Here is a 12,858-nt window from a genome sequence, read left to right on the forward strand (position 1 = left end):
TGACCCAAAACAGAAAGCACGGAAATCCAGAAATTCTAAATCCTCTAATTCTAAACAAACTGGAAAACCTGGAAAACAGAACCTGCTAGAAAGGCCATGTAATTTCTGTGGACTGCATCATGAGAAAAGACGCGACAAGTGTCCGGCATATGGAAAGGAGTGCAGCGCGTGCCGTTCCAAGAACCACTTTAGTTCTATGTGCCACAGCTTGCGTAATCTCAACTTTGTGTCAGAAACTGTGTCTTCTGGGGAAGAGGATTATTTTGAAATAAACACCGTTGACTTTACATCTGAAACTCTGTGAGTTAATTCTGTAAATGGAGTTTTCCAAAGCGGATCTTCGCTACCATGCTGGTAAAAGGTAAGCCAGTAAGGTTCCAGCTTGACTGCGGTGCAACATGCAATGTCATCCCGTCACATGAACTTGGTGACCTCTCTGTATACAGCATTCAGCAAATCTCACAATTGTTAACTTTGTACGACAAGTCTACAATAAAGCCTGCTGGCAAATGTTCGGTGAAATTCCAAAACCCTAAAGATGGAAAACGGTACAAAACTGAATTTGTAGTCGTGAACGACAAGGCATGTTCGCCGATTCTGGGCTCTCAAGCCATCCAGGCCATGAACTTAGTACACGTCAACTTTGAAAACATCTTGTCAGTGAGTAAGAACACCTCTAAATCTACTCACAGTCCTATAACACTGGAACAGTTAAAGAAACAGTACAGAGACGTGTTCCAAGGCACTGGTTTGTAAGAGGGCAAGTATAAGATTGACATTGACCCCGCTGTTACTCCAGTTGTGCACCCCCCTCATAAAGTCCCTGTAGCTCTTAGGGATAAGCTCAAAAGTGAACTTCAGAGACTGACTGACTTAAACATAATTGCCCCTGTTACTGATCCGACACCGTGGGTATCGAGCATGGTGTTAGTTTCGAAACCGAATAAACTCCGGATATGCATTGACCCAAAGGATCTGAATCAATCCATAAGGCGTAGCCATCACCCCATACCTACGATTGAGGACATTTTACCTGAACTCACAAAGGCTAAAATCTTCTGAACCCTTGATGCAAAAAACGGCTTCTGGCACGTGGAACTTGATGAGGAGAGCTCCTATCTGACTACTTTCAATACTCCTTTTGGGCGGTATCGTTGGTGTAGATTGCCGTTCGGTAATTCCTCTGCACCCGAAGCCTTCGAACTGAGAAGTCCATACACGACGACATACTGCTGTATGGAGAAGGTGGCACCTATGAAGAGGCATCACGTGATTACGACAGAAATCTTGAGAACCTAATGGAACGTTGTCGTGAGAAAAACCTCAAATTGAACTTAGACAAAATCAAGTTTCGCCGACCGGAAGTGACTTTTATGGGCCACGTGATATCTGACAAAGGGCTGAAGATGGACCCAGAAAAAGTGCAAGCCGTAAGCGAAATGCCCAAACCAACAGATGTTCCTGCTGTACAGAGACTGTTAGGATTTGTAAACTACTTGAGCAAATTCTTACCTCAGCTTAGTGACATCTGTGGGCCGCTAAGACAGTTGACACTGAAAGACACCGCTTGGCACTGGGATGCTACTCATGATGCTGCACTAGAGAAAATCAAGACTTTAGTGAACACTGATCCCGTACTACGCTTCTACGACGTGGAAGAGGAACTTACTTTGCAGTGTGACGCGTCCGACACAGGACTTGGAGCCGCGATAACACAGAATGGACAACCGTTGCATTTGCGAGTAGAGCTCTGTCTGACGCAGAGCGCCAGTATGCGCAGATAGAAAAGGAGCAGTTGGGTGTAGTATTTGGATCGGAGAAATCCCATAACTACACTTATGGGAGACATGTGACCATACAGTCGGATCACAAACCCCTAGAAATTATAGCCAAGAAACCTCTCAACAAAGCTCCCAAACGACTACAGCGAATGTTGCTTCGTTTACAAGTCTACGATGCTACAACCCCCAGCAGTGGTACCCTACTTCAACCTAAGAGATGAGCTGACAAATGAAGATGGCCTTATTCTCAAAGGTCAGCAAATTGTCATACCTCAATCTCTAAGGGCAGATATGCTACATCGTATCCACTCATCACATGTGGGTATTGAAGGATGTTGCCGTAGAGCTCGAGATTGTGTCTACTGGCCAGGGATGAGTGCTGCCGTTAAGGACTTCATTGAGAAGTGTGACATTTGTCGTTCCTATGGAAGCAAGCAGCCAAAGGAAACCTTACATCCGCATGTAATCCCTGACAGACCATGGGCGAAGGTAGGCAGTGATGTGTTTACATTTGATGGCAATGACTATTTAGTCACAGTGGATTACTACTCCAATTTCTGGGAACTAGACTACCTGGAAAAGACAACCAGTTCTACCATAATCTGTAAACTGAAAGCCCAGTTTGCCAGACACGGAATCCCAGAAATCTTTATATCCGATAATGCGTCCTACCACACATCGGGAGAGTTTCACAAGTTCAGCCGAAAACGTCCTCTCCAGGTTTCCCACAGAGTAATGGTAAGGCTGAAAATGCAGTGAAAACAGTTAAGTCCCTGGTGCGGAAGGCAAAAGCGTCCAGGACGGACCCATATTTGGCAATTCTTGACTTCCGCAACACCCCGACACAAGGTGTCGACGTTAGTCCTGTACAAAGACTTATGAGCCGTAGAACAAGGACACTGCTCCCGACTATTCCAAAACAGCTTAAACCACGTGTTTCCCACTTCTCGTCGAAGTTCCGACACCAGCGAAAACGACAAGAGATGTACTACAACAGAGGTACAAGAGACCTTCCCATGCTAAGGAAAGGGGATGTTGTACAGATTCAGCCACAAGGTCAGGTACGTGGACAGACTTGGCAAAAAGCCCAAATTACCGGATCAGTGAACAGTAGATCATACAATGTGGTCACTGAGGACAATCGAACATTACGCAGAAACCATCGTCATCTGCGCAAGTCTGGTGTAACTTTCAGTGTATCACCTCACACTGACCCCCAGACACCCGATCAGCCGACGTCTTCAAGTACGCCAACCGGAGAACGCGAAGTTCCACCTGCAAGTGACATTAATGCAGACCAACGAGTTACTAGGTCTGGTCGTGTGGTGACCAAACCGCAATGGTAAGGACTTTGTGATGGACAAATAAGTGAACCATATTATGGACTGTTAAACCGTGAAGTGACAATAGTGATATTGACATTCCGTAGAAGTCATACGCGTTTCCAAATGACTTTGGTGATTTGTGTTTTAAACTGTATATACAATGATTTAATCAACATAAATGAACATTTATGATGCAGAGACTCTAAAGTGAAATGGATCTCACTCTAACTTACATTCTATACTGTGGTGATCCAACTGACTTTGGGTAACCTCTTCGATGTGTTTTTACATACTTGATAATGCACAGTGTTGCAATTCATTTGATAATGCATTAACCCTCATTTCATCTGTTTATTGTGGCTTCCACCTCGAAAGTTCTGAGCTAAAGGTTAAATGAACCCAACCAGTTATATCTGTAATGCTCTTAACGTAATTGCATAACGAATAACTCTAAAAGAAGGGACATGTAACATGTGATGTAGCTGCTCACTCGCTATTGTGTACACACTGACAATGTACGAGGCTATGTACGAGTTGTTAAGGTTCCCAGTAAAATCTTGAATAATTAGCTGAACGTGACTCGTCTTGTTACATCTCTGCAATGGCACAAAGACTCTCATACAAGTGCTACAGCATCATAGTCCAGATCTACATCTATCCGCCTTCATTGGATTTAAAGGAGACAGCAGATAGTCCTGATGGCACATCTTATTTGCATCAATATCTGTACAAAGACGAATAAGGTCTCTTTTCGCGCCGCCTTAACGACGAAAAGGATAATTTCAATTTTGATATTGTAAATGGGACGCGCCAGCATATTAATCCGGCAGGCGGCGCTCGTGTCATAGCAGTGGTCACGGCGGTTTAGTACGATGGTCTGTTACAAAGCTGAAATCCGAGCTTATAAAGGGATTTGTGACAACTAAAGGCCGAAAAACAGAATTGATTGAAGGGTATGCACTAGCATGAACTTTTTCCATTCAATAATAAGCACGTTTGCAAGTAATTACCGACAGCGTGTTAAAAGTAGTATAAAGTTAATACGTCAAAATGAAATTTCAGCTGATGATGTAAAAAAAAAAGTACGTCCTAGTAAAGACAGGCGGTTTGAGAGTTGTGAAATTTATAAGCATCTTCATAAAACTTAGCCGTTTTTTTTGTTTGTTTTTTTGGCGGGGGAAGTGGCATTGTTAGGGAGATTATGTACATGTATTTTAACATAGCAAAATCATAAATTCTCATCACCATTTTGAGGTCAGCAGAACTTCTGAAATTATCCTGTTGTGACTTCTGCTGATGCTTGAATATTTTAACAGTAAATAATGAACTTGTAGGGTATGACATAGAAATATTGTACTGAACTCTTACAGATTGCGTGCATATGACAGAAAGCATAATAGTAAGGCCCCTGCCATTCAAATACCGGAGCTGCTAGAGCCAGATTGAGCTTCAACAGGTTTTCAGCAGCTTACAGCACAACATAGGGTTTTGTTCCTTCCGGTGACAATGGAGCAGATTGAAGGTTACTTCCTCTACAAACTGGCAGGTGACAGACAGGCATCGGCAGACATTAAAGCACTTCAGAAAGGTGAAAAGATGTACACCGGAAACCGCATGCTGTCCTGCAGTGTGTATATTACACTACCGTATGTTTACCTCACTGGCACTGTGGAAACGTCTATGAAAACCAAGGTAAACACTTGCCTTTGGAATGTGTGAACCTGTTCAGAGGTCAGCTCATTACTTTCTTTATGCTGGTAATATATACACAGGAGATACAATGCTGCTTTTAAAAGATAAAAAAGGCCATAAAGTCTTGGGTATTTAATTAGAATTTTACAGCTTTTTTTGACTTTCAAAAATTTAAAACTTTACTTATGAAGCATGGGTTAAGCTATTTACATCATACACTTGACTATCACATTTTTATTCCAGGTTACCTACAATTACAAACTTAAGCTGGATAGACGTGGTGAGCCAGTGAATTTCCACTGAGTTCCCTGTGGGTAAGGGACCACAGGGTACCTGCAAGCATCAAGCAGTTGTGCTGCTTTACCATTTCATCCAGATGGGAGAAGTGCAAGTGAAGAGATGTTGCACAGATATCTTGCAATTTTTTCACCGACCAAAGAGCAAGTACAGTGGTAAATTTTATGTCACAGTTTGAGAGGATTGCTACTTTGTCAGTTAGCTGGGGAAAGTCAATATGGCGGACAGAGTTGTTGACTGGTGAAAAAGGTTTGGCTTCTCTGAGGGCGTGTGCAGGGATTTTACGCACTTAATAGGTCCTAAAAGTAGGTGAGAGATGCCCCCAAAAGACAAACCAACAAGCAGAAAAACTCAGGCGAGTACCAGAAGCATGGGTAACTCAAATAATGAAGCTGGAGACGAAGGAGAATCGAGGACATTATTTGCTTCAACAACAACGTCACCCAAGCCTGAGGAACCAACGACAACTGCCAGTGAGAATCCAAGCTCTGTCCAAGTAACACTTGCTGATTTACATGCAACTATCCTGACTATGAACACAGCCTTAAATCAGAAACTTGTTTCAGTTCAGTCAGATGTGAAAAACATTAAACAGGATGTGAAACAGATAAACGAGAGGGTAACCAAATTGGAAGGAAAATTCTCGAATGTGGAGGACAGTGTTAGTATGTTAAGTGACAAAGTAGACGAAATCGAAAAGTCCATCCCAACCACAGAACAAAAACTAATGAATTACGTCGCAGAATTGGAGAAAAAATTACTTCGCCTGGAGATACATAATAGAAAAAACAACCTTCTCTTCTATGGCGTTCCTAAAACGAGTGAAACTGAAAATACCCATCAGTTTATCAGGACATTTTTATCAACCGAAATGGGGCTAGATGCAGAATGGGCACAAAAACTGCAAATGGACAATGTTCATCGATTACCAAAATCAAGTCATCCAAGTAATACCAACCCACATCAGCCCATCATAATGCGATTGGTGCACACAAGTGACAGGGACAAGATTTTACAGGCGACGTCCGTTTTGCGAGGAAAGAAAATGTCAGTTAGAACTGATCTTCCACCAGAACTGAAAAGAGAACGAGGAAGATTGGCTAACGTTGCCTACAAAATTAGGTCCACTGAAAATAAACAGACACGAATTAGAGTGGTTGATACTGATGTTATCCTGGAAACTAGGCCCATGAACGGCATTGGTCCATGGAAAATAATGAGAGACTGAACCATCTGAAAACTGCACCCCTCAATCTGCTGCTGTGCATTGCTAGGTCATCTGTCAGGTGCCAGGGACAAAGTGAGTTCAGTTGACAAACAAATCAGATCATTTTGCTCCTTATACATGTGGTAATTGAACACATCCTTTCACCCACTACTGAACAGTGTCACGCAGACGTTTATCTCAGTTCCACATTTATGTACTTAATAATGATGATACTTAACTCATATCGTGTACATGGCGTGTATTGCATTTCCTTGTTGCACTACATTTATCTCCCTTTGACCACCTGTGAGTGACAACTCTTACAGTTAATTAGATAAATATCATATATTAAATGCCACTGCCTTTATGTATTTGCACGTACACCCTGCTTGACCATGACGTACAGATCTTGCATTTCAATATCTTGGTACTTGACCAACAATGAGAAAACCTGTTCTGATAGTATTCATCTGAATTACTCTAATTAATACCATGTGATACGTTAATCTCCCTTTGATCAGAGTGTCAGTTTGTGTGTAACACAAGTACTGTAAATTGGATCTCAAACTTCTAAATATGTAAGACTTAAATGTCTCATCTGCCATACTGTAGTAATTCTGTCTTTTATGTCTTAGAAAATCTAAACTCCAGTAATCAATTATTATATTTTTGTTTTGTTTACTTATTCCTGTTTCATTCCTCTTAAAATCTTATCCCTGCACATGGCCTACAGGAGTCATCGATCAGCGAGGATGTACAGTAAGCGTTTTGATCACTGTGTATATGTTTGCACCTTTTTATTTCACTACTGTTGTTATATTATTGTGTATATTCAAATTGGGACCTTAAAGTATGTATGCCTCTCATCAGCCGTATCATTGAAATCTGTCTTGCAATATTATGGCTGATAATAACAACGATGAGGGCACATCGACTCTTGAACAGTTACCTTTTTATGATTGCATAGATTTTACTGACTCCACTGTGCATAACAATCCTGTAAACCCAGTGATAAAATCGACCTCTGCAGTTTTAGACCTTGACAATCTTTGTTTTAACCCAATACATATAAATGTAATCGATGGCACCCAGTATATAAATGACGATTCCTCCGAGGAACAAGATTACTGGAGAGAGATCCACGATCACCAGGCTAATTATTTTCTTGAAGAGTCTTTTAAGACTTTGTCAAGACCTTTCTTAGATAGCAAAAACAAACCATTTTCTGTGTTACACTTAAATGCGAGGAGTTTAAAAAAACACTACTCTGAGATTTTGCCCTACATCATAAGTCTAGATTATCCTTTTTCAATCATAGGAATGTCTGAGAGCTGGCTCAACCCAGGAACAGAACACCTTTATGATATCCCTAATTATAAATCGTTCTTCTCATCTCGCTCTAAAAGAAAAGGGGGAGGCCTAGTTCTTTTTGTCCATACCAGCCTGGGTGAATGTTTTATTAGAGAAGATCTCAGTCTTGTTGATGATGATAGCGAATATGAGAGTTTGTTCATAGAAACTACTCAAAAACAAAATAAACAAATCATAGGCATCTTTTATAGGCCACTGGGTAAAAGTGTTGATTCTTTCAACGATCAACTGTCCTCAATTTTGGAGACCATCAAGCCTGACAACAAACTCTGTACAATATTTGGTGATTTCAACATTGATTTATTCAAAGCAGACACACACCTACCGTCAAAGTATTTCTTAGAAAACCTAAAATCGTTCCATTTTTTCCCCAAAATTACAAAGCCCACAAGAATAACCGATAGGACTGCAACTTTGATCGACAACATATTTACGAATCATCACCAAAGTGCATTGACTTCCGGCATTCTCTTGACTGATATAACCGATCATTTTCCCATTTTAGCCATTACATGATATGAACGAAAGCAAACCTATCCCAATCTATAAACGTCTTTTTACTGAAAATAATAAGCTTAACTTTAAAGCATGTTTGAATAATTATAAATGGAATCACGTGTTTAATGAAAGCGATACCAATGTCGCATATGACTCTTTTCTAGAGCAATTTAAATCCATTTATGATCAGTGCTTTCCACTTCGTAAATTTAAACATAGCAATAAAAAAAACAAAACCTTGCATCAGCTCAGCCATTTTAAATTCATGCAAAGAAAAGAATAAATTGTATAAACTACACCTGAAGCACAATGACAGCACGATAAGTAAGCAATACAGAACATATAGAAATAAATTAAATCACACACTTCGTATTTCCAGAAAATCTTATAATGACAATCAATTTAATGTGGTCAACAATAACATAAAGGGCACATGGAAAATAATAAATGAACTTATACAGACGAAACGTTATAATGTACTACCTAAATCTTTTTATATAAATGATATTGAAGACAGTGATCCTCAGAGCATAGCAGACAATTTTAATGGTTACTTTAACACAGCCCCAAGTGTTATTGCTGGGGAGATACCGCAGATGGGGCAAAATTTTGAAACTTTTCTCAAAACACCATCAGTACCAAATTTCAGTCTCGATCCCTGTTCCTCAGCAGAAGTTGTAGATGTTATCATGGGACTGAAGAATAGCTCTCCTGGCCTAGATGAGATTCGTGTTTCAGTTGTAAAGTATTGTGCCACAGCAATAGTGAAACCGCTGACCCATATAATAAACTTATCGTTTCAAACTGGAATATTCGCTGATAAAATGAAAAGTGCTAAACTCACACCAGTGTATAAATCGGGTGAAATGAAGGAGTTTAAAAATTACCGACCAATATCTGTCTTACCGTGTTTCAGCAAAATCATCGAAAAACTGGTGGTAAACTGTCTGACGACGTTCCTCGAAATGAACGATATTATATACAGTCAACAGTTCGGTTTCAGATCGCATCACTCTAATACACATGCAATAATTGCTCTATATGATAAACTAGTAACTGTTAAAGAAACAAATAAGTACAGCATCACTCTTTTTCTAGACCTTGCAAAGGCTTTTGATACTGTAGACCACAATATATTGTTGAAAAAACTCGACCATTACGGTGGCAAAGGTCTTAGTAATATATGGTTTAATGATTATCTGAAAAACAGATCACATTGCCTTTTATACAACGATTGCCGATCAACTACTAAATACATGAATATTGGTGTTCCTCAGGGCACAATCCTAGGACCCCTTCTCTTTTTAATATACATTAATGACATTAAAGATGTTTCATCTCTACTTGATATCATATTGTTTGCTGATGATACTAGTGCTGTCCTTTGCAATGATGATCCAGCACACCTCCTGGAAACTTTTAATCGTGAAATTGAAAAAATTTACGATTGGCTATGTTGCAATAAACTGTCTCTTAATATTAAGAAAACCAAATTTATGTAGATCGCTCCCAATCGCAGAATAAATAATCATGCTACTCCTTTCCTGGCTATAGCAGGCGTAAATATCGAAAAAATCAAGACCTTCAATTTCTTAGGTATAACTTTCAATGAAAGATTAACGTGGACAAACCACATAAATAATATCTGCAAAAAAATATCCCGTAATTTAGGGGTGATAAATCATATTAAATATGCCCTAAAGAAAAATACTCTGTTCATCCTGTACTATGCACTTATTAACCCATATACTACGTACTGCAATGCTGTGTGGGGAAATACTTATGAAACACATCTTCTTCCCCTGATCCGTCTTCAAAAACGAGCATTACGCATTATTACCTCCTCTCATAAATACGAACACACCGCGCCTATTTTTACTGAGTATAATATCTTACCTGTTACCGCGGTTAACACCTTTCAGACAGTCCAGTTAGTTCACAAATACTTCTACAACCCTAGCATTACTCCATTATACACCCGTACTTACTTTACAAAACAGTCTGATATTCACTGCTATCCAACTAGAACATCATATTTTAACTTACACCGACCATTTCATAGAAGCAATCTATCCCTACACACTTGTAAAATAAAAGGACCGATCGAATGGAATAAACTGCCCTCCAATTTAAAAGAAATCACCTCTTTATCATTATTTAAATCGTCTTTGAAAACTTTACTCCTGAGAAAAATATACAGCTGATGACGCATATAGCTATAATCATTACTACACCAAGTCATCCACAATTGTACATACGTTTTGAATTAACTCAGTTGCGACACGTAGTTGCTTGCTTAACGTTTTCTCTTGATAGTATATTGTTGTCGCCTTGATTGATATGAATATTAATACATAAGTGCACATGTGTGCGTGTGCATATTTGTACACATATTTACGCATGTAAATTCTCTTTACTGTCTGTATATCCTTACATTTAGGAGTGGGTGCTACAGTAGTAACTACTATGTGTATGCATAATTAGGTACACGTGTACGTATGTGCAAGTGCTTCATTCCAACATATGAGTATTAACCAGTCAGCATCTCTTGTCAATTAAATTTAAACATGGTATGGGATGCAATAAGCCCTTTGGGGTTTCTGCTCCCGCCAGAGTGCTACAAGTTGTATTATGTTGACAAACTGATGTATCCGTACATATGTAATTATGTGTGTGTGTATATACCTGTTTGTATTAACCTTGATTAAGAAAAACCATTATTATATAGGCCTACTTATACTGTGCACATTACGATAATATTTAAGATGTATTTGTATGAATATACGTACATGTACATACATATGCGTGTGCCTGTGTGTTTGCAGGTGTGTATGTATATGTATGTATATGTATGTGTGTATGTGTGTGTATATATATTTATATATAACCATGCGGATACAAGAGGTTTAGGTACAGAGAGGTATTGAGATGTTCTTCCTTTTCTACTTTCTGGTGAATAAATCAAATCAAATCAAATCAAATGAAGGAAAAGTGTGAATTTGGGTATGATAGGTTGCACAAGATACGCCCCCTTCAGGACAACTTGAATGAAAACTTCGCAAAATGTGCAGAACCTGAGGCACACATGTCAGTCGACGAACAGATTGTCCCATTCAAAGGACATCACAATTTGAAGGTTTCAATGGAGAAAAAAACAAACAAATGGGGTTACAAAATTTGGGGCTCAGCTGGTGCATCTGGATACATGCACAAGTTCTACATACAGGGCGATAATCTTGTTCAGGGTGAGCCAAACTTGCCTGAAGGCATTGGAAAATCTGGTGAAGTTGTCCTCAACTTGGTTCGTCATTTGCCTGCGGGAACACACATCTATTTTGACAATTATTTCGCCTCTCCAGACCTTCATCTAGAACTGAAGAAAAGAGGTCTTCATGCCACATGCACAGTGCGTCAAAACAGACGACGGATATGTCCAACCCTCACTAAAAAGCAGTTTGAGGAGAAAGGCAGGGGGTCCTATGATTACAGATCAGCTGAAGGGGTTTTGGTGTGCTCATGGTATGACAACAAGGTTGTAAATGTTGCTTCAAACAAATGTTCTGTCAAACCAACCACAGAAGTTCGCAGATACGATAACAAAACTAAGACTTACGTGAACATCGAGTGTCCTGCCCTTATCAAGGCATACAACAAATGCATGGGGGGAGTCGACAAATGTGACATGATGCTTTCTTTGTACCGGATCAAAATGAAAAGCAGAAAATGGTACAGACGCCTGATTTTTCACATGGTTGACTTGGCTCTTTCAAATGCCTGGCACAGAAGGCAGTGACAGGAAACTCACACCCATACTACAAGTTCAAGATTGCAATCGCTGAATGCCTTGTCAAGAGTGCAGTAGAGCCACAGCCTATGCGAAGAGATCAAATGCCAGATATTCCACAAGATCCTCCTGGTGCCAAGTATGTTCCAAAGCATGTTCGCTTTGATGGTGTCAACCATTTGCCGCGACAAATGGCAAAGATCCCAAAGTGCTGCAAGTTCCCAGACTGTACTCGCCGCACTCGCTACTTCTGTGTGAAGTGCAAAGTTTACCTTTGCATTGATGGTAAAACCGACTGCTTCCACAACTATCATCTGACTGATTAAATCAGTCCGATTTGTGGAAAGACTAAAGAACTGAAGCTACAGAAGTATTTTGTCTGCTGTTGTATGTTTGCACCACATTCTCGAGGTCACATTCAGAAATAAACTGTTTTTTTTACTGTGTATGTAACTCTTTTGTTCTTGCCTTACTTTTTGGCTGAAAGTACCCCGTATGCATGAGCCTCACAAATGTGAGGCAAATATATACCCCCCAAACATGAAATATTGAAAAAAAAATGATGGTTTTTGTTCTTTTGGTGTAAAAACAACTTCAAATACCAAAAATCAGTATTTTTATGGTGGGAAGGGCTCCATGCGTTAAAGGGTTAAAAATGCATGTGGAGGCCATTGTAGCCCTTAGTGAAAGGCTACTTTAGGTTCAGAAGGTAATACAAATGCACCGGCCAAAGTATCCCCAAAGCTGGGGTTACTTTGGCCAGAGATTGTTTTGAAAAAAAGACCAACATTATTGACCAAATAAACGTTGTAATTCATGTTACTAATTGGACTTTTGTTTTGCTTAATTACAATCAACAGAGCAAGTCTATTGGTAGAACATAAGGAATGATAGGACAAATGT

At 39.7% G+C, this 12,858-nt stretch overlaps 2 protein-coding genes across 2 annotated transcripts; both read left to right on the forward strand.

Annotated features, from left to right (window-relative positions):
* The first annotated feature begins 1,955 nt into the window (after window positions 1-1,955).
* On the forward strand, window positions 1,956-5,101 carry LOC135464360 (uncharacterized protein K02A2.6-like). Its single transcript, XM_064741786.1, has 3 exons — window positions 1,956-2,519; window positions 2,705-2,842; window positions 5,042-5,101. Exons 1-3 carry the CDS (start codon window positions 1,956-1,958, stop codon window positions 5,099-5,101), a joined length of 762 nt encoding a protein of 253 aa, XP_064597856.1.
* A 6,050-nt stretch (window positions 5,102-11,151) lies between these two features.
* On the forward strand, window positions 11,152-11,964 carry LOC135464361 (piggyBac transposable element-derived protein 2-like). The gene has a single exon (XM_064741787.1). It carries the CDS (start codon window positions 11,152-11,154, stop codon window positions 11,962-11,964), a length of 813 nt encoding a protein of 270 aa, XP_064597857.1.
* The last annotated feature ends 894 nt before the right edge of the window (window positions 11,965-12,858 follow it).

This window comes from Liolophura sinensis, chromosome 4 (assembly GCF_032854445.1).
Source record: "Liolophura sinensis isolate JHLJ2023 chromosome 4, CUHK_Ljap_v2, whole genome shotgun sequence".
Classification (NCBI taxonomy): Eukaryota; Metazoa; Mollusca; class Polyplacophora; order Chitonida; family Chitonidae; genus Liolophura; species Liolophura sinensis.